This window comes from Rhinolophus hipposideros (genome assembly GCF_964194185.1).
Source record: "Rhinolophus hipposideros genome assembly, chromosome: 16".
NCBI lineage: Eukaryota > Metazoa > Chordata > Mammalia > Chiroptera > Rhinolophidae > Rhinolophus > Rhinolophus hipposideros.
The window spans coordinates 36,209,870-36,232,666 of NC_138062.1; the positions used below are offsets into that span (position 1 = coordinate 36,209,870).

A 22,797-nucleotide genomic window follows, 5' to 3' on the forward strand; every position below is an offset into this window, starting at 1 on the left:
TTGGCTCGTTAGTTTTGGCCTTTGGAAGGAGACTTCAGTCACCACCCTTGTGGTCCTCTATAAGGATGTTAAATGTTCTTACAACATGGCAACTGACTTTTCCCAGAGCACGTGATCCAAGAGGAAGTTGGATGAAGCCACATGGTCACATGCCTTTTAGGACCTAGCCTCAAAAATCACGCGTTTATATTCATTTTCCCAATATATTATTGGCCACACAGTTCATCCCTATGCATTGTGGGAGGAGACTACACAAGATTAGGAATAGTAGGAGGCAAGCCTCACTGGGGGCCATCTGGGAGGTTGGTTACCTACCATACACTCAGTACCTTTTTCTCCCTTTGGCTGGGAAAAGCAAGAGAGGCATAAAGGAAGGCAATAATGCTGGAAAAATAGAGATGGATAAAAGGATATGGAACATAAAGAAAGTGACCTCCCTCTGGTTCCATGGCTGCTAACCATAATTTTGTAGGAGTAGGTAATAGTAAATGAACAAGGTTTCTGGGGTTTGTAAATGTTCATTGCACCTTTTCCCACTGATGTCTGAGTCAAGAGCCAATGGAGAAACAGACACAGTGCACACAGAAATGGAAATCCCAGTGTCAACCTCAGTACTGGTGGTGTGGGATTGGGTTTGTGGCCACAATCTTCTCCTCCCTGTCTGGACCATAGAACAACCTGCCAAGGGAGAGTATGTCAGGAAGGTGAACGTCCTTAGATTTGCTCCCTCACCCATGGAAGGGACACAGACAGACGGACTTCCTGAAGGCAGGCCTGCTCCCTGACCACTTCATGCTTGTAGCAGGGACACAGAGGCAGAGCAGAGCCTGAAGGCAGGCGGCTCATAGAGGGCAACCCACCTGCTCAGCTGCTTCTCCCAATCTCACCCATCCAAGAAATCCACTCCTTCCTTCTAGGAGAAGAGGGATAGGACATTTCCTCCTGGGAAATGGAATAAAACTTTCCTTCTGTATGGCCAAGATACAAACACTGGGAAGCGACACCATTAGCTCTCCCTGTAAAGGCCGTTCAAATAGACCAATCTGGATCATCGATCACAGGTTGTACACATATCCAAACTCTGTTAACACCAAGATTCTACTAAACAGAATAATTGTATGTTGAGTGGTTTTATGAACAGTAGGAATCAATCGTGCTGTGTGTGTTTTGTTCGTATTCTGTTTACGTGTAAGGCTGTGCAAGCTAATAGTACACCATTTTTATCACTACTTTGAATGGCCTTAACTAAAGTCTCTCTCTCTCTCTTTTCTAGGCACAGGGTGGTGGTTTCCTATCCTCCTCAGAGTGAGGCCGAGCTCGAACTTAAGGAAGGCGATATTGTGTTTGTTCATAAAAAACGCGAGGATGGCTGGTTCAAAGGCACATTACAACGAAATGGGAAAACTGGTCTTTTCCCAGGAAGTTTTGTGGAAAACATCTGAGGAGACTTAACACTGAGAAGGCTTACAATCGTATCACACAACAAAATAGCACAACACGATGTGATGGAAAGAGCACATTTGTGGACTTCCAGATGGTCAGGAGACGAGCAAAGGATGGGCATGGGCCCCCAGAGCCCCCAGCACATTTAGACCAGCAAATAGCGTGACAAAGATGTGTGTGTGGGTTTTGTCACTCTGGATTCTGATGTGTAAGGTGTGCCTTGTACTGTCTGATTTACTATACAGAAAAACCTTTTTTTTTTTGAAAAAAAGAAAAAAGGTATGTAGCTAAAATGGACAATTGTTTACGAGGCTTAACTAATTTATTTGCTTTTTTAAACTTGAATTTTTCTTGTACTCGATAAATTCTTTGGATGATGATTTTAAGAAATTATTTATGAAATGATAGCTAAGGAGAAGCTGGATTATCTCCTGTTGAGAGCAAGAGATTCTTTTCAACCTAGAATGAACCCCCTCTCTTTCCCCTGCCGGTGTTAATTTTTGCTTTTTTTTAAGACAGAGATGCCAGTTCTCCGATACAGTTTTCCTCTTTGGGAAACCAAAACACACAACTGAATCAGTATCAATAAGGGCCTGGGGTAGGGAGACAGAAACTTGAGAAAAGAGAAGTGAACAATTGCCTGTCTTTCTGGTTTGGTCAGGAATCATCCTTAAGACCTAGTCCTCAATTTAATTTTGTGGGTTTTTAATTTTCCTAGAATGAAATCCATGAAGCGATAAGGAAGAGTAAAGCACAAGCCTTGAACAAAAATGTTTTCAGAGATATATTTAGTTTTATAAAGAGAAGCAGCTCAATCCATTGGTTGGAAATTGGAAAAATTGAAGTTGTACTCCTGTCGGAGAATGGCTATGAAATGTAATTGCCCATTTTAACCCCAAGTGATCTGCATGTCCAGGACACAATAAAGCGTTTGTGAGATAGTGGTGGTAAGTAATGCACTCGTGCTAACGTCAAAGGCGATAAGAAACACTGTGAAAAGTTTACCTTCATCCATTGTGGGTCTCATCCCACCGTCTTGCATGTGTTACTGGATTTCCACCGTAATCGAGGCTGTGCATGGTGTGTATATTTCATTGCAATTTCCCATCGAGGTGAGTTTGCCCTCAGAATTGACCACTGCAGGAGCTGGAGAATAAACAGTACTCTTTTTCTCTGCCCCCAAAGCCACTACTGACCAAGGTCTCTGAGTGCACTCGCCCCCTCCTTGGCTAAGCCATCCATCAGCCACGACACAGGTCATTAGTGGAAATGCTCCTTTATGTCCCCCCAGCTGATGGATGGAAAGGCTGAGCCAGGAGGCTGCTCACAGCTGTGACTGTTCTCTGGCAGCTCTGGGAGACTTGGCGCGCGGGCGAGCGCCCACACCTTACAATTGTGGCAGGATCCAGCTGAGCCCGTCTTTTTATATCCACTCTTTGATGTCATTGGCCTCTTCTGCCCATTTCATTCCCCTGCCACGCAGTCGTGTGTCTGGGGCATCCTAAAAACAAAAGGAGGGAAGGCAGCCTGGTAGTGAATGAAACCATTGCCACAGTTTTCTCATGAAAAAAAAAAAACACTTTTCATATCTTAACTGTTAAGAACTACAACTGGGAAATAGAAACGTGAACTGAAAAGTTTTCTTGCAATAGCAAGAGGTTTCATGGTCTTAAAACGATATATGTGATTGAAATGAAATCATTCCTAAATTAACCATTTTTTTATAAGACACTGTACATTATGTTCCTGTGTGTTGAATTTTTTTAAAAAAAATACTTTACTTGGATATTCATGTAATATATAAAGTTTTGGTGAAATGAATTTTAGTTAGAAAAAGCTGCCATCAGCTTTCATCTGTGTAGGTTGACACCAATGTGTCATGATATTCTTTATTTTGGGAAATTAGTGTATTTTATAAAAATTTTAAAAAGTAAAAAGACTACTACAGGTTAAGATAATTTTTTTACCTGTCTTTTCTCCATATTTTAAGCTATGTGATTGAAGTACCTCTGTTAATAGTTTCCTGGTATGAAGTCGGTTAAAATTTCATCTGTTAATAGATCACTTAGATAATACAACGTATGGGTTTTCTATTGTTTTTGTTTTGTTTTTTTTTGAGACAGTAGATGGAGATTTTGTAACAAGGGCTTGTTACGCAGCGATAGGATAATGATAAAATTGCAATTTATCATTCCTTTTCATGTTAATAATTTGAAGACTGGAGAAAAGGTTCAAGATTAAAATTTGATGTTCATCCTTTGTATGCCCTTTGTGTCAGTCCTTACAATTGTTTTCTTTTTTTTTTTAACCTTTTGTTTTTAGGACACATTTGACTTAATTTCTACTTCATAAAAATCCTTTGCATAATATCTTCAACAGAAGATGTCTACAATAATCAGTGTGGTGGTTATGGTACATTGTATCTTTCCAACTAGCAAACTTGATTTGGTTAGTTCCCCCAAGAAATTTAAAGTCTTCTTAAAAGAGCTCGTGACGTGTCTGCAGGGATTGTATGACACTTCTGCTTCCCTCTTTCTCTTTTATGGTGACAACAATAGTCTGGTGACTGCTGGAAGTTTTGTTTGAGCCATAGGGCCGACTACCAGACCTACAAGCAACTATATGCTGACCTGTGGGTTTCAGCAAGGCTTGGGAACATAATCTTTAGACTCACTAGGATTTTAATCACCCATGGAATGCCAAAAAGTTTTAAGTTTAAAAGGACTATGTATGTCGTTAAACTTTTTTTCCTATTAACGTTTAGTTACTATGAAATTACTTATCAGAATGAAAATTCAGGAATTCTAGGTTGTATCATAGCTTTGCCCAAAAACTCTCTTTGTAACCACCTGGACGAGTCCATTATTACTTAGTTTCCTCCTGTTGCTGCTCTGTTGTCTCCCTGGTGAGGGTGAGGAGCAAAGGGAGACAATGTCACTGTTTTGAAAAGTGTTCTTTTGATACGTGGTATTATTTTCATCTCTGGCTTCAAATATGTCATCTCACTCCTTTGGAATATATACATAGGATGCCTTTATTGGTTTTAATTGGATTTAGAAGGAACAAATTAAGGTGATGTTTCCAATGGCAATGCATTCAGTTTTCTAGTCATAATGATAATAAGGCCATGTTTTTCATCCCTCCAGAAGTTCAGATGAATATTTCAATCCAGAACTCTAATCATGAGAATTCAAGTTTGGAACATGCTTTGAATAGACATTAGACGAAGTGGTACAGCTCCTTGTGTGTGTATGTGTCCATGTGAAATTTTTAGAAGTGTGTTACGAACCAATTAAGCTGAGTCCTTATGAAGGAACATCCTATTGAAATTACTCCTTTACTGGAAAAAGACTTTGCCAAGTTACCACAGGAACTGAGAAGATATTTACAGAAAAGATCAGCCAGTGACCAGGCTTAGCAAGCGCTTGCCCCTCCCTAACCACTGTGACCTCCAAGCTGGAATGGGGTGTGCTGGGAGACTGATCCTGGTTGTAACCATCACCAGAGACAGGACAGTTATTGGAGTGGTCACCAGCCAATGCAAACCATGACAGTTTTAAAACCCCCTCTCTCTGGCTTACAAATGAATGCTTCTTTTGTGTTTCCTATTGATAATTTTCTGACTTGGCTATTTCCATTTCAGAAACATCACCTTGATCTCACTCTGTGCAAATTCTTATTGGACTGCAATGACCCAGATTCCCAGGAGCCAGGCTGAAGGGACCTGCAGTTGGCATCAATCTTGGAGCCACCATTCAATACTATTATTAATCCTTCCTAGAGTAGAAAGCGTGTGAGCAAGTGAGACGTAAAATTCAGTCTTGCTGGCACCATGGCTGCAGGCTTTCTCCAGTTCTTTCTGCAGATTCTCGAGTTTACCTTTCAAGGAATTCAGTTATTTTGAAGGTGGAGTCTCTGAAAGTCCCACTGTTGGAAATCAGTCTGCTATACTTAGCTAGCCATTAAATCAGAAGACCTAATTGATAGTTCATATAGTCTAACAGGTGTGAAATTACATTTGATTTGCTATTTAAATGTTTGGGCATTCTGAATATATACTGGGGGTGCCAAAAAATGTATACACATTTTGAGAAATGTTAATACTTTGGTCGACGTTGCTCAAGCAATAGTTTGCTGTAATCAGAAGTGTCTATCCATAGATGTATAATATCCATGTAGATATAAAAATGTATATATTTACATTGCACTAATTTATTATATGAAACCTCCTCATTTATTATTGTGAATTTTCAGGAGTTTAAAAAACAATGTTACAATTTATGAATGCACGATTTGGGATATTTAAGATGCCATTGGATCTATCTCAAGTTGCCATTTGCTTTATACTGATTATAATTATATATAGTTGTTATAATGTGAGAGAGAAAAAAGAAGTGTCTGGACACTGATGGTAACCACTTTGAGTACCTCTTGTAATTGCAGAAGTCAAACGTGACTTGTATTCATCTTTTGGTATTGGTATATATTGAGTATTACATTTAATACAGTTTTTTCCTTAAAATGTGTATACATTTTTGTGGCACCTTCTGTATATGTGTGAGCAAAGGAGAGACATCAGCTTCATCGATATCTGTTTTCTAGAGCAGTGCTGTCCAATAGAACTTCTGCTCTAGAAAGTGACGGAAATGTTTATATGTGCTGTCCATTACGGTAGCCACCGGCCACAGGTAGCTTCTGACCTCTTGGAATGTGGCTACTGTGACTGAGGAACTGAATCTCTAATTTGATTTAATTAATTAACCTTGAACTATAAATAGCTCTGTGCGGCTAGTGGCTACAGTATTACTGCAGTTTTAAAGAATAAAAATATGTTTTCAATGATCATCCAAAAAAGGGAGAAACAACAAGGTGGAATCGCTCTACTGTATCCAGCCTCTCCTTTGGAGGCAACAACTTATACGTTCCCGATCACAGAACTCGATTGTGTTAGAAACCCTCCCAAGATAGGTGGAAACATCTTAACTGTGAGCAGTTAGAGAGTATTTGATTTTGAACAGTTTCTTCCTTTAAGGCAGGTCTCTGAAAAACTAGGTGAAGCAAGCGATTAGATTCAAGCAGAGAGTTGGGGGATTCTTCCGAAGGCTTTTGGTGTGGCTGAGTGGACCAGTGCCTCCTGTGCAAGCGGAGACCCTGTAATCCCTCAAAGGTCAGGTCTTATCTCTTCTACGTGTGTCTTGGTTGTAACAGTCGCCATGATCTTTAATCCACTAAAGATCACCAGACGAAACACATGACTCCCAAAGCTGTTAAGATAATGGTCGGCCTACTGCGAACTGAAGGAACATTTTCTGAGCAGATTGAGGTTGGGGTTTATAGAGGAAAGAAAAAAGGAATCCTAGCCCTCTAATTAAACATGAAATGACACCTCCAGCACAAAGGCCATGCTTCTTATTCGCCACCCCCGGGAGCAAGGTCAGTTCAAGGGAAGGCCGGCACCTTATCTTTCTACTCACATCTAGTTCATTTCTTTTGCCAGCGAAAATGGAAAGCTTAATGGAATTACCTTTCCCCCCTTATAAAGCACTTAAGGGTGCTACAAGACATAAAGCAAAAAAGTCCTTTTGAGTAAAACCAATTTCCTTATAAATTATATCACAAGAGCACATTCAATAAACTCCCTAAAGGCAGAAACAAAGTAAAGACTGATGCCTGGCTGCCAGCGTACTCTTTAATACAAGCTAATTCAATCATTGCTTAAGCTCTCAATTTGTAGCCCCCCACCCCTTTCGTTTTTCCTTTTTGACTGAGGTTTAGTAAGAAGGTCTGTTAAGAACAGATTCTGACTGAGAATCCTGATTTTGCAGGAGGGAGGATTCTGTGGGTAAAAATCCTTTTTATGTTTTAGAAGATACCGGATTACAGCACTACCAAATCTTGGTCCTTTGTGTGAAACAACTGATGGCTTTGAACCGCTCCGTATCAAATGAGACCGCCTTGGTTGTTGAAATCCTCTGCGTGCAGATAAATAAAGATGGACACAGGCAATGATTTAAGAGGCATAGTGCTTCAAAGTGGCTTATAGATTATATTGCCCCATGAGGCTCAAGCAGCCAAGCCCATGCAAAATAACCACCTGCGAGGACACAAGTTTCAGGTAAGGAGTGAAGAATTGTTCCTCCATCCCTGTCTGGAAAGAAGGGAATCTGGACTCTCCCAGATGTGAGGACATATGGTACGCTGCCTGCTCCCTCTTCCTCCAGCCACTATGGCAGTAGGACAGTCCCCGCGTATATATATATAGCCCACATGGCTTGTCTGGGGTAGCAATTGTGGATTCCTATGATGTGGTGATGGTTGCAGAAATCAAAGCTGGGCTGGGATTTCTTCCCTTTAAGCTGAACTGTTCTTTCCTGTGATTTATTTATCCACTGAGACAGACGTGTGGGATTGGCATATTATCAGTCAGCCCCTATAATAAAATTGAAGTGACTGAAACTTTCAAGAAGAGGGTATCACAAAAGAAATGCTCCACAAAAGGAAAGCTGTAATAATCTCTCCCACCATCTAAATTCACCCAGTGGCTTAGGCATGAAGAAAGCAGACTCCGAAGTTGTAAAATCAGAATGTTAGCCTTGATTCTGAACTATTCCTTATGCTGGAGAATGCGTTTTTCTCCTTTGCTTAAAAAAATACAAAAACCTGTGTTTTGGACTATTCCTCTCTTCTCTCACTGTCTCTCTGTCTCCATCTCTGCCTGCTCTACCCTTCCCCCGGCTTCCAGCCCCTACAGTGCAGGTGTTGGGTAATGGAGCTTGGTGTCCAGTGGAATAGTTCATGAACAAGTTTCCTCATCTAGAAACGATCTACCAACTTCCCTTTAACTCCCATCTGAAGAGCCATTGGGGTGTTTTGTTATTGTTTATTTGTTTTTATCCTTTTTCTCTAATCTTAATTGTATCAAGTCATTATCAGGGTACTGGGATATAAAAAAAGATAGCACAGCTGAGTCAGAGGAGAAAATGACTTCAATGATTCCCTTTAGATTCAGATTCTTAAGGAGCTGAACTATATATATTTTGTAGTTGTCTGAAATTAATACACATATACATACTATATTTCAAAACCAAGTATATATTTATTGGGGGTCTTTCACAAACCACTGTGTGTTTAGCTAGCACAATGATTGGTATTGTGAAAGATACAGAAGAAATGTTTTTTTTATCCTGCAAATGTTTGGAGATAGCTTACAAGAACATATACAGTAAAAATGGTAAAATTAAACATAGATAAAATGTTGGTCATAGAAAACAAATAGGATACCAAGAGGAGAGGATAATTAGAAGAAAGGAATAAAAGACATTGCTCTGTCCTCAGGGAGATTACAGCCTGGTTGGGGAGAAAATACCAACTGAAAATTTAAAGAAATCTTAGAGGGCTTTAAAATTATAACTTTAAATAATTAAAGTTATTATACATCATTATAATAACTTTGAGGTAGAGCTTACAAATACAATACGATCTCAGAGGAGAGGGAAAGACAGGAGTAAGTTTTAGATAAAAGTGGTAAGAACTGGAAAAGGAAGAATGGAGAAATTTGGAGTGGGTATCAGAGAAAGCGAAGGACATGCTGGGGACAGAACCACAAGCACAATGGCTTAGCAGCAGACATCAGGCACATTTGTGGGGACATGGAAAACCCATAGCTCATGCAGAAAATGTGTTTATTATTATTATTATTATTTTGTAGCTGGCTTAGGGCCAGATACTAGCAAGTCATGAAAGCCACACTGGTATTTACCTTGATGCTGCTGGAGGTTTCCTAATACAGAAGTGAAGTGGAGGAAAGGGTAGACTGGTGTATAAGATTAGGGTTATGGAGAAATATGGGTAGCAGAGTCAGGAACAGCATGATGAGCTATCCTATGTGGTGGCAGAGGGGTTTGGAGTGCAGAGGAAATGATGAGAAAAATAAAGCTAGAAGAGACATCTTTGAAAAAACAGCCAATAGGGACTGATGGCTGCATGAATATAGGAAATGGAGGAGATCAAACAAATATACACCTGAGATCTATATCCAGACGACTGAAAATGGTGGAAACTGAAAGGGATGCAGAAGTTGGATGGCAAGTGTATTTCCAGATAAAAATAAGTTTTATTTTGGAAATGTGGAGTTTGAAATGATGGCAGGAGTTTAAAACTGTACATGTCTATAGGTAGCTGAAAATAGGAAATTTAACGTCAAGTGGGTGGCAGTGAGAAAAACCTCAGTGGGATGACTTTACACTCCTTCTAGGAAAAGGGGCATGTGGAGATGGACGAGCCCAGAGCCAGAGGCTGCGGTTGGTACAGCTTCCCAGGCAGGGGGCTGCATGAAGAGGAACGTCGTACAGCATTTCCTTTTGATAAGAAGGGCAGGACAAGAGGGTTGGGACAAGTCACACAACCGAAAAGCCATGAGAGCCGTTCCAGAAGTAGAGGTCAACAGGCTCTATCGAAGAAGAGAGAGGAACCAAGAAAGAAGGTGATATTTCCCAGTCTCTTTTCACATCGCCTGCAATCCAACTGAATCCCCAAATGGGATATTACATTTGACATTCTGAGAGATTCTACTCAGAATGGTTTGGAACCAAACCAAGAAGTTCTTGGCGGCCATCCTAACCCTCCCTTTTCCCTCTGTTGAAGAAAGAAGGGGTGGGGGTGGGGAGCGGAGGGGAGAGTGAGAGAGAGAGAGAGAGAGAGGGGAGAGGAGAGGAGAGAAGAGAGAAGAAAAGAAAAGGAAAAGAAAAGAAAAATAAAGCTATTCCTCTTCTGGAAAAGAATAAAAAGATCTTGTAGACCCAATCAGAGTTGAAATAAAATTTCTGTGTTCTTGCTGTAATGTAATTGTGCGATGACATGTAAATCCTGTTGGCATATTATATGGAGACTGACATATAAAAAGGATGTCTTTAAAATCATACAAAAATTTCATTGCACACAGCACAGTATTTGCTACATAAGTATGACAATGTTCTTGCATTGATTTTTTTCTTGTGCGAAACAAGAACAGATCGTTTATGAGAACAGTCACATATCCTCCTCGCCTCCTGTGTCATTCATACTGCTGTGTGCAGAGAACCCACGTCCCTAGTGGGAAGCTTCTGTGGAAACTTACAAGCATTCCCCTTTGCTATGTGGATTCATATCTTGGCCAGTCATTCCCTTTATACGATTCCCCCCGCCCCCCATCTCTAATCATTTTCTCTGCTTCTCATATTACATCGCTCACTCTGGGCATGTGGCCACAGAAAGGGAGGAAACACACATTGGTGTTGATTCTGCAGGGCTTGTGATGTCTATTAACTCTGCTGGTGATTTCTCAAGATCAAGAACATAAGATGACTTTAAAAAAATGTTTCCTTCCTGACAGGACAAAATGAGAAGTACCCAGAATTGTTTGCGTTTCTCCCATGCAGAAAGGAAACATCCTGGGAGCCAGACAATTCTTTGCCAGTCCTCAAAAGACAGAGTCCCCGATTGCCAAGCCTGTTCCCTTTGCACAGGCTGGGGGACCAAAGCTGTCCTCTCGGAGCTGGCTTAGCACAGGCTGGGAGACCTGGGGGAGGTGTCATCTGATGTGACTCAGGATGATCCTGTCCTAGGTTGATAGGGTATCACACACAACTGTGAAATATAAAGGGCTATCAGGTGTCCCAGGTTACCAATCTACACAGTGCTAGGTAGTATGGAGGGTCTTGTTGCAAACTCAAGCCCTCCCAGGCTCAGCTCTGCACCTCTGTTTGCTGTAGGTAACTGCCAGACGTCTGCAGAAAGCTACTGAGGGAAGCTATGGTGTTATGATTTATAATAAGGAATACTAATTGGGTCTTCGTCCTCATATCTGGCACAGAGCTCCTAAAACTTGTGAAATTTCCTGATACGAGCAACAAAGATGTCTCTTGTTATGCTAACGAGGTGACTTTTGAAGGCATTTAAGGATGGGTCTGGTTGCCCATACCTGTGATTAGAGGGTTGGAATTTGCATTTCCCAGAGAGGAGAGGGGCTAGAGCCAGACTCAATCACCGGTGGCCAATGATTTAATCAACCGTGCCTAGATAATGAGGCCTCCATAGAAACCCTAAAGGAGAGGGTTTGTAGAGCTCTGGGTTAGCTGTCAGGTGGGCCTGCGGGGAGGGTGACGTACCTGGAGAGAACGTGGAAGCTCGTGCCCTTTCCCCATATCTCGCCCTATGAATGTCTTCCACTTGGCTGTTCCTTTTATAAGAAACCAGTGATCTAGTAAGTAAAATGTTTCTCTGACCTCCGTGAGCCACTTTTGCAAATGAATGGAACCCAAGGAGGAGGGTTTGGGAACCTCCAGTTTATAGCAGGTGGGTCAGGAAGCACCCCTGGGCTTGCTCTGGGGCCTGAGGTGGGGAGGAGACAGTCTTGTAGGACAGAACCCTTAACCTGTGCACTCTGACACGGCCCCCCCCGCAGATAGTGTCAGAATTGAGTTGAATTCTTGGATACCCTGTTGCTCTCAGAATTGCTTGGTGTTGTGTGGGAATTACCTCCCCTCACCCCCAACACACACATTGGAATTGCGTCCGGGAACCTAGTTTAGAGGCCCACCTGGAAATTCTATTTGTAATTACTGATTAAAAATAGACTTAAACATTCTCTAAGCTTTTCTCCTGTTTCTTGCAGTGTTCTTTGCAAGGGGCCAGTTACTCTGCTATCTCGGGGTGGTCTCCTCTGCACTGTTCAATCTTTTCATAGGTACGATAATTTTTGTCTGTTGTGATTTTGCTTATGAAAAAGAGGGGAATCTGTGTATCCTGTAACGGGAATTGAGATGTTGTGGGAACAGTCCCAGAGAGCAGTTTCCAGGCTCCCGGCCTCACGTGGAAAGGTGCTGGCTCAGTTATTAGTTGGCCATCAGCTGTAACCGCTGAGCCATTAGCCACTAATATAACTGCCGTGGCTACGGTAGGGGGTTGTTTGGCGGAGTGCGGATTGCAGCTAGCAAGTGGGGTGGGTTGGTTGGCAGAGAAGCAGATGGTGGATTGTGGATCGTGTGGCTCCTGCTCCCTGTATCTCCAACCCAGCCGCCAGCGAGACTAGTGGTATGAACCCCCAATTCATGGCTCCATTGGTATTCCTTTTTGGCCTCTCCATATCTTACGTTCTTGTGTAGGGAACAGGAGCTGAGACTGCATGACACCTGTGTTCTTTTAGAATAGTGTATATTCTGCTGCAAACCTTGCAGAGTAGGAAATGTTTAGATTTGCTGCAGCTTTTTTTGACATCTTACAGATAAGGATGAGAGTAGATGGAGGGTGGCTGGTACCAAAGGCCATATCTTTTAGGCCTAATGACTTCTTGGAGAATAACATGACTCAATCCATCCCCAGAGAGCAAGTGCTTGAGAGCCCTTTCCCATAATGGTGGGGAATCCAGACGTCAGTCTTCCTGAAATGCTCCAATCCCTCCCTTCGTATCTGTCCATGAGTTTCCTAGTAGATTGCATTTGGAGGTGTGTCCAGGTGGGGTCCTTGATACCATGTCAGTAAGTGATTAAGGTGGAGAGGAGCTGCTGACTGAACAGGGCCTCGTGTTGGCAAGTTACATCCAGAGCCCAGAGCCGGACAAAGCCCTGCACTCACCTGGTGGCCACAGGTATTTAGGACAGAGGCACCATCTCCTGCAGATCTCAGAGTTTGTCCTCCATCTATTTCAGTTGTGGGGACAGAGCCAGGAGAGCAGTTTCCAGGCTCTCAGCCTCACATGGAGGGATGCTGGCTCGGGTAGTAGATGGACATCAGCTGTAACCAGTTAGCTATTAGCCGCTGATGTAACTGCCGTGCGCTAGCAAGCTCGGATTGCAGAGAGGCAGGGATTGCAATTAGAAAGTGAGCTTGGTTGACAGAGAAGTGGATGCCAGGTTGCGGATTGTGTGGCTCCTGCTTCCTGTGTCTCCAACCCAGCCGCCAGCCAGACTATAGTGGTATGACTCCCCTACCTATGGCTCCGTGGGTGTTCCTTTTTGGCCTCACCATATCCTGTGTTCTTATGTGGGGAGCGGGAGCTGAGACCCCGCCTGAAAACCTGCATGACACCAGTCTTACTGGCCAGGGACCGTCAGGTTAAAGATGTTGCACTTTACCTCCATCTCAGTGAAGGAGGCTCCAAGCCAAACTGGCCCAGGGACTTTAAGTCGAACCCCTTCAATTCCTTGTCACCTCTCAGGTATAGGGTGGCAGAGGGTAGTGGTGAGCAGGGGCAGCTAAGGAGTTGGGAGAGGCTGGGTCTTCTCAGTAGAAGAGGATGATGTTGGGATTGAAGATGTCCCTGCATTTTGTGTCTCTGCTCCTGCTGCTCCATCTAGGTTAGAGCAAAGCCCTTTTCTGGGAGCTCTGGAAGCAGTGACTCCCTGGAACCAGGCTTGGTTTTGGGGACCTCCCTCCCTATTAGGCCCAAACAGTGTTGCAGCTCTTAGCGACCAACTCTTTCATCATAAGCCCATTAGCCCCAGCGCCATAAACCTGCCCCAGGAGATGGACCACGGCTTTGCACAGTCGCAGAGAGCGCCATCCCTTTGTGTGAGTGACGACTCGCATAGCAGTGCTGCCAGGAGCTTACCACTGTGTGGACCGAGACCACCACCTACCCTCCTGCTCTTTGGGGACCTCCTTACCAAGGGCCTGGGCAGGTGTCCTTTGAAACCCTCAAGGCACATAGTGTCATGTGAGTTTACCCTTTCTTCAGGCAATATGGGTTCGGACCCAACAATCCCTCCTCTCACAGAGGGTCTTCTCTTTCACTCTCACCGAATTGGAGAAATAGCCCAGCTAATTTCTCGCAGGGCACCACCTTAAAAGCATACCCCACCCCACAGACGTCTCACAGCCATCTGAAGTTATCCAGGGTGGTGGCCTTGCTCTAACTACACAGCTGTCCTTATAGGAGCCAGAGTGGAAAGGGACCTCCCTCATCACCCCATCTGTGCTAAATAATAAGCTCCAAGCACCACAGCCAGGTGTTCCCAATGTGAGATCCAGCATCGGGTAACTTCTAAGAAGCATCAATGGGTCAAGGTGGCCATGTTCCAACTGCCCAGTGGCCTCATCTCAAGCCTCAGCCTGCCCCCACCCAAACCAGAAGGTTGGCGGGTTCCCACTGGCAGTAGCTTCTCTTCTCTCAGACAGGACTTACCCTCTGATGCAATGGATCATGGCCTAGTTCATACTCCTTTTCCTCTGGTCTTGACAACAATCCATGTTAAAGAACTTCCTGTATGTTTTTGGCTATGGGGATGGCGCTATCCCCTACCTACTAGGAGTTGAATAGATGTTAAAGGCATTGTTTGCTTCAGGTCATTTCAATAAGACTTGAGAAGAAAAAGGGGCATTCTGGGCATGACGTATTGAAAGTTCTTTTGGAGTGCTTTATGCAACCTACTTCAACTGTAGAAGAAACATCTCAGTTCTGTCAAGGAGCCCTGGTCCCTTCCTAGTGTCTTGAATTCCTTAAAATAGCCTAATTGCCCACATCTCTGAATCACTTACCACTTCTACAACACTAGGCACAGTTTAATGATTTAACTCACAGAAACCTCTTAAGTGAGGGTTCTGCTAGTTTGAACTGAAAAGAAGGCAGATTCAGAAAAAGAAGAAAAGATTCAGAGAGGCCAGTTTGAGTAAATAGAAAAATGAAGCATTCAGTTAAAGCAATTGAGTGAGTTATGAATGTTTACATGTTTTAAAACTAAAATAGAACAATGTCTTCTTTAGGGTGATTTTGTATAATCTCTGAAGAATCATAAAAAATAACGGTGTCAGTGGGATGTCAGCAGATGAGTAGGATATGGCGTGCTTCTGTTTCCTCTCTGTTCTCTTTCTTCTCTTCCTCTTTTTCCCTCCCCCCAACCCTCTGCTAATACTCTCTCAACTTCCTTTCTTCCTTCCCTCTGTACACTTTGTTGTTTAGGAATTAAATAAAAGTCGGGAAATTTTGAGTTCAAATTGCTAGTTTGCATTGTAAACAGTTTTGCAGGAATTATGGAGGGCATAAAAAAATCAGAGGCATATGGAGTATTTAATCATTACTCTGAATATAATCACTCTCCCTTGAAAATTACCCCTCTCTCTCCTTTTGTTTTCTCACCTTCCTCATTCTCCTCTTCCTTTCTTGGACATTTTCTTTCTCACCTCCAGCCCCATTTTAATGGTCTGAATATTTTATTAACTGAATAGTGGATATTTGTGTACAAATTAATTGAACTTAATATAATCACTTTAAGATCGATGACTCTAAGAAACAATTTGAAATCTTTGCTTTTGTTGGCCAAAGATATGTCAGCTATATTAAGTGAGACTGAAAGGTGATGTTTAATGAAGTTAAATAAGGCCTGAATGATATAAACTACCCTTTGCAAGGTTTTTCATGTTTTTCCATGGTAGAATCTAAGTATACAATGAAGTTCAAATAGTCAGGAGGTATGCATGGGGTAGGTTGTAATTGTTAGCTTTATTCCACCCACATTTATAAGGCACTTACTATGTAAAAGAGTGGTGTGTTTAGGCTTGAGGGCATGAGGTTTTGTTCAGACATTTGACATTAAAGACAGATGGGCTATGCCTTGCCTTGGTCTTCGGGGCTGTGGACAGACTTTGAGGAGCTTGTGTAATGTAAACTGATGGTGTGGTGTTCAAAAATAGCAGAGGGCACGGAATTCCTCAATTCTTTCTTTACGTCTGTCTTCTCAAAGAAGAATGCTCCTCAAGCTAAACACTACAAATCAAACATATGAGAGGATTGGATGAGTATTTTCCTAGTAAGGAAAATTGGATCTCAGGATATTGAGAGAATTTGCAGAAGTGATTGAGAAATCTTTTGGATTCTTTGAGGAATCATGAAAAATAATGGAGCCACAAGAAATGAGGACATTTTCATTGTAATTTTCAAAATGAGAAAGAAGGTTGATTCTATAAACTATAGATGAGGGAGCTTAGTATTGATCTTCAGGAGGAGTCTTGAAGAGAATACCAGAAGGTGGTTTCTGAGCTCTTAGAAAGGGAAGCCGTGATTATGAAGAGTCAGCACAAAGTCACTAAAAATAAATTGTGTCAGACTGTTGTCATCTTTCCTGACAGGATTGTTGGACTGACAAACCTATAAATGAGATTGATAGGATGTGTCTACATCCCAGGAAGAAATCTGACATAGTCACTCTAGTCCCATGGGGATAAGGTGGAGAAGCAAGGTATTACTCCTTTCAGGTCACAAACAATAGAAATACATGATAGGTAGTTGAAGCAGAAAAGTGATTTTATTCAAGGATATAGGGCAGGTTACAGACTCTCCAGAAGGCTGGAGAGTCAAATCAGGACCATGTCCCCAAATCACAGAACTGTTCTTGTAAGAACATGACAGCTTTTCAACACTGGCATGAACACCCCTGTTTGCACTGCCGACACCACTAAAACATGTGTCCTGGAAAAGATACAAAGCTGTCCCCTCCCTCGGCCAGCATGGAATCCTTAAAGTTCCAACTTCTTTGCATCTCTGCGTCAGTCCAGCATGATGCCTCTCATTGGTGGAGCCAAGATCACATAGGAATACCCTAGCTGCAAAGGAAGCTGGGAAAGCCAGTAGCTGACATTTTTCACTTTTCATACTAGAAAGTGATCTCTGCCTTCTAAAAGACTCATATGTAATTGCCCCAGATAGAAAAGGAGTTCAAATGATGGTTGCCATAAGGAATGGCTAATGTTCTCCTCATAGGGGTTGAAGAATAAGGTAATTGGCTAGGTTTATAGCTAAGGCTGTTTATTAATCAAACCTTTCTAACCTAAAAGATTTTTATTAGCATAGCACAGGACTCTGCATTTTTGCGCTACACACTTTAAAAAAAAAAAAGATAATAATCAGGGCTTGGCTACAGAGAAAATACGCTTTTTTTTTCCCCTCCAGGTAACACAGCTAGAGTGGAATGCTAGTACATCCAAGGGCAAAATCAGAATTGCAAAAGATCTGTAAAAGTCTGAACCAGTCAGCCCATATTATAAGATCAAGTCTATCAGTAGCAAATGGCTCTGTTTGGGGGGTTTTAAAAATCCAGCTACTCAAATACGTAGTTGCTGTTAAGAAACAAGCCGCAGTTTAATGTAGTTGCCAAGAAATCGAATAAAACCTTAGGTTTTATTCGGGAATAGATAGGTGTATGGTATTTAGAACACGACCTGAGTCACTCTGAACTAAATAGACCACATCGAACACCACATTTTACAAGGGACCTGACAAGTTAGAAGGTGTTTAGAGAGGAGCACCAAGATGGTAAGCCGTCTCGGAACCCCAGTATAGGAAGAATGGTGACAGAAGCTGAAGAAGCTTGGCCTGGGAAGAGAGGCCTTATAGGGAAGGATAAGATATAGGCATATCTCAGTTCATTGTGCTTCACAGATGTTGTGTATTTTACAAATTGAAAGCAAGCCCTCCACCATCAAAATGATTACAACTTGATTTATTAAGATTCTGACGTGATTGTGATGGTTTGGAACCAAACGTGCAATATCTCCAAAGTATGTCAGTAGTGGTCACCAATTACCCAAAGAATTACACATAGAAGAAGGATAAGATTTATCCCACAGGGTGTTAAGGGGTGAAGCCGAGGCCAATGGTGCAAATTAGAGGGAGTCTTCAATACAAGGAAGACTTTATCTAGCAATGCAAAACTGGAAGAGCCTTGCTGAGAGGTGGTAAGTTACCTGTCCTGAAGAGGTTCAGCTAAGAGATCGGTAGCCAGCATTTAGAGATGCTGTGGAGGGTCCTCAAGCCATGCTTAGATTAAATGAACTTTTAACTTCTTGTTTCAGTTTTAATTTTTTTTATTATAAACATTTTATTGAGATCTAAAGAGTCATGTCTGGTGCGCAACATATTGATGTAGTATTTGTATATATTGGGAAATGATCACCACAATAAGTTTAGTTACCATTGGTCACCATACATTGTTACAAACATTTTTTTCTTGCGAGGAAAACTTTTAAGATCAACACTCTTAGCAGTTTTCCAATACACAATACAGTATTATTAACTAGAGTCACCGTAATATACATCCCCATGACTTATTTTGTAATTAGAAGTTCATAACTTTTGATCCCTTTTGCTCATTTTGTCTACCTCACCCCCACCTCTGGAAACCAGTAATCTGTTCTCTGTATCTATAAGCTCGTTTTTGTTTATTTGTTTTTTAAATTAAGACCCCACATATAAGTGAGACCATTAGTATTTGTCTTTCTCTGTCAGGCTTATTTCCCTTAGCATAATGCCCTCAAGGTCTGTCAATGTTGTCACAAATGGTAGGATTTCCTATTTTATTCCATTGACTATATGTACGAGTATGCTTGCTACATGTTTATCCATGCATCTATCAGAGGACACTTGTGTTGTTTCCAAGTCTTGGCTATTGTAAATAATGCTGCAGTGAACACGGGGTGCAGATATCTTTTTGAATTAGTGTTTTTGTTTTCTTCTGATAAATACCCAGAGGTGGAATTGCTGGATTATATGTTTAAGTTTGTGAGGAACCTCCACGCTGTTTTTCATAGTGGCTGCGTCATTGATGTTCCCACCAGTAGTGCACGAGGATTCCCTTTTCTCCACATCCTCACCAACACTTGTTATTTTCTCTCTTTTTGATAATAGCCATTGGAACAGGTTTGAGGTGCTATCTCATTGTGGTTTTAATTTGAATTTCACTAATGGTTAGCGATGTTGAGCATCTTGTCACGAACCTGTTGGCCGTCAGTATGTCCTCTTTGGAAAAATGTCTATTCAGATCTGCCCATTTTTATTGAATTGTTTAGATTTTGCTATTGAGTTGTATGGTTTTTTTATATATTTTGGATAGCACCCCTTATCAGATATATGAGTTGCAAGTATTTTCTCCCATTCATTAGGTTGCCTTTTCATTTTGTTGGTAGTTTCCTTTGCTCTTCATAAGCTTTCTAGATTGATGTAATCCCACTTGTTTCTTTTCGCTTAGACCTTTCAACTTGAACATTCTCTTTTTTATGAAAATATAAAGCATTATAAAGGTAATGTAACTAGCTCTAATATAAACGTGAGCATTCTAACAGATTGTTTAATTATAAAAAATACATAAAGGTATTTTGTGGGTGACCCGATGCTTACAAAGATTGCTTAGGACTGTATATCGGAAGCTCCAAAGGCAGAGTAGAAATGCTGTGGGGTGAGGTGCATGGCCAGGACAACGACCTTCCTGGGCCTGTTTGGTTTGGGTTCCATGTGGTCCCATAATAATGAAAAATAGATGGGCAAGAATTCAGTTCCTCTCTTAAGGAAGGACTCAGAACTGAGATGAGGCTGCAGGTCCAGGGAGCTCCATATTTTCTGCCCCCGCCCCCACAAGCCGACAAGCTATTCCCCGGAGAACAACCAAAGCAGACAACCAGTAATCTCTAATTTAGTCTCCACTGAATACCTGGGCTACACCCAATTTATAATGGAACTTAAAGAACATCCTCATTTTACCTACATGATTTGTAATGCTTTTATCTCAGTTACTCATGAATCATTACAGTCACGTAGGTCTCTGAGCCGTAGCCTCTCTGTATAGAGGGGAGAAGTAACAAAAGAAATTACTCCAGAGAAAGCCAACCAGGACGTTTAGCTCCAGGGCACTTGGTGAACCACAGTCTGATTCTCTCACCCGCATACCAGGAGAAAAATAATTGAGAGGCCAAACAAAGGGAAGCATGGGGGTCATACTGGTTGAACACCTGGCAGACTGCACCTGGCTAGACAGGGCTACTGCCTGGGAGGAATTCCGAATCATTGTGGATGTCATTCAGAGAGGATAGCAGGAGCAAATGTTTACATTATAATTTGCTACTTCCAAGATATCAGTCAGATTAAAGCAGGAACAAATGAGGAAAAAGGTAGACACTGTAGTATGGATCATATTGTCTTAGATGAGGACATCGTGATGGTAACGATGATTATTAGGATGACATTGGGGCTATCGAGTTTCATATTGGGGTTCAATGTTCCTGTCACCTCTATCAAAAACTAATTGTTCCCCCTGCCTGAATACATCCCCAAATTAGATTTCTCTGGAAGTTCAAAGTAGTACTTTGATAGTGGTAGATGTCTGAAGGTCAAAGTGTTTCTGTATGACTCATCCAGGTCCTGTTAATCCCACCCCGAAAATGTAGGCACATTCTCAGCATACAAGGCTGCCTTTGTGACTGGGAATGTTGGGAGCATAGAGAGGGAGGGCAGGGCTGTCAAATGTGTATAGTGGGTTTCAAATTTATAGTGACATCTCAGATGTGCAAAAGTAGAGCTTTATTTCTGTATAACTGCACTCAGTTTGCTTATGAGGTAGTGGAAAACTCAATCTCGGCACTTTAGGATAATTGACTCCCTTCTGACTTTAAGGCTTCAGAATGTTAACTCCATCAGGGCTGTTTTCTCCCATCTTCGCCTCCAGGATGAGTCCTGGGTCTGAGTTGCATGCTTTCTGTTCTCTGGCCCAAATGGCCTCTTTGGAGATGTCACCTTGGTCATAGGTGTGTCAGACGGGGTCCCTCTTGCCTTCATCACTGACCCATCTTGTCATCTCTCAGGTAGCATGCAAGGGCTGCTGGCTGCTCCCCAGGCCCCATCTCCACAGTAGCTGGCACTGCTCTCATCAACTCTTCTTTCTCTGATGGCTTCCTCCCAAGGAGCTGGGGGCTCTTTTCTTGATTTCCCCACATAGAAAGGAAGTGAGGGAGACTCAAGGCAGAGTAGTATTTTGAAGCCCTCTATCAATCTAGGTCTGCACTGCTGACCTTTCTACTCAGCTTTCCTCCCCATGTTCTTGCAGGGCAGGTGGTAAGAGTTTTAGAGGGAAACAAGGCCTGAGTCCCTCAGCCCTCATTCCCCTACCCTCCACCCCCAGCCAACAGAATTTCAGTTCAGCAGACAGGCAGGGCACAGCTCCCCTCCCCCTGCCCAATATGCAATCCTCTGTAACCATTTCTCTCCTCTCCCTATCTGTCTAGACTCCACCCCCACCCGTGTCCTGTGTCAGGAAATATTTTTATTGCTTTCGTTTTTTGTGGAGAAATGACCTTGTACCATGACCTGTATCCTTTAGAGGTTAATACCTATACACTCTATGCTGTGGTTCTCTAAGCTTTTATTATCATCTTAAAGCTAAGCTTTTCTGGAATTCAAAATAGATCTCTCTCTCTCTCTCTCTCTCTCTCTCTCTCTCTCTCTCTCTCTCTCTCTGTCTCTCTCCCTCTCTCCCTTTCTCTTCCTCTCTTCCACTCCCCCTCCTCCCTCCCTTCCTCCCTCCTCCCTCTCTCTCTGTCTTTTGACTAGCTCTTTCAAGTCTCTTCAACCTCAGAGGTTGTGAATTATGAGTCCATTCAGCGTCTCCATTTGACTGCTTTCTTCTGGCTAGTTCTACTTAAATAATGAATGCCATTGAACCAATGGGTGGAGATTCAATAACTTTGAGAAGGAAAAGAACCTCCATTTAAAATGTTTAAATATTATTTTAATTTTTATAACCCATATGCCTCCACTTGAAATAAATGAAGAGCAAGCTATGTGAATAAAAGACAAGATGACATCAATCCAGTTTTTGCCAGTCCTGGTGTAGCTTGAGTAAGGAAAAGCAGGTGTTCCTAGTAATAGCTCAAAGCAACTCACCACATTTGTGAATATTTCTCTTATTTTAAACTATCCCACAAAGAAAGCCACATGTAGGCTGTACTGTCTCCACCAATAACTAGTGGATGTGTATACCACCTGTATTCCTGTTTTCAGCTACAAAGAGCTGGGTGATTTTCAAATGAGTACAGTGGTCATGAGGTGTTCTGTAGCTTATTGTCATAAAGTTTGTTTTATGTTTTAGAGGGAAGCTAGGTTTTGTTCTTCAGATCAGCCTTGGACCAGTTTTACATTGTCTCTGATACATTTTTTTGCAAATTTCTGTTGTAGAAATGATGGTGCAGTTCACAGTCAACACCACTGGTTACTGGGATGGCTGTTATGCCCCATCCACACCTTCCGTTGAAGTGTTGCTGCCCGTCCCGGCATCACCAGAGATCCCCTCACTCCTAGAGACCATCTCCTCCTCCTCCTCCTCCAAGAGCTCAGTCCATCCTGTCTCCTGGATCACGTAAGTGTTGATGGGCATCTTAGCTCATCATCTCAGCTGATGAGCTTTGGGTGGCTCATCCTGATGGTTGGTGGAAAAAGTGGCCAAGGGCAGACCACTATAAGGGACCCGGAGAAATGGGTGAGGTTGATGCGGTGGACACTGGGCTTGTTAGGGGGAGGGGGAGGGGGGAAAGGAGCAGGGGGAGAGAGGGAGAGGGAGAGGG

At 42.3% G+C, this 22,797-nt stretch overlaps 1 protein-coding gene across 2 annotated transcripts in view; it reads left to right on the forward strand.

The window, feature by feature from the left end:
• Window positions 1–3,699, forward strand: part of SH3RF1 (SH3 domain containing ring finger 1) — a 176,323-nt gene extending 172,624 nt beyond the window's left edge. For both annotated transcript variants that reach the window (XM_081075473.1, XM_081075472.1), the window contains exon 12: window positions 1,274–3,699. In XM_081075473.1, coding sequence (XP_080931599.1) covers window positions 1,274–1,442 — 169 coding nt within the window. In that variant the 3' untranslated portion in view covers window positions 1,443–3,699. The remainder of the gene's footprint in view (window positions 1–1,273) is intronic.
• Window positions 3,700–22,797: the final 19,098 nt, after the last annotated feature.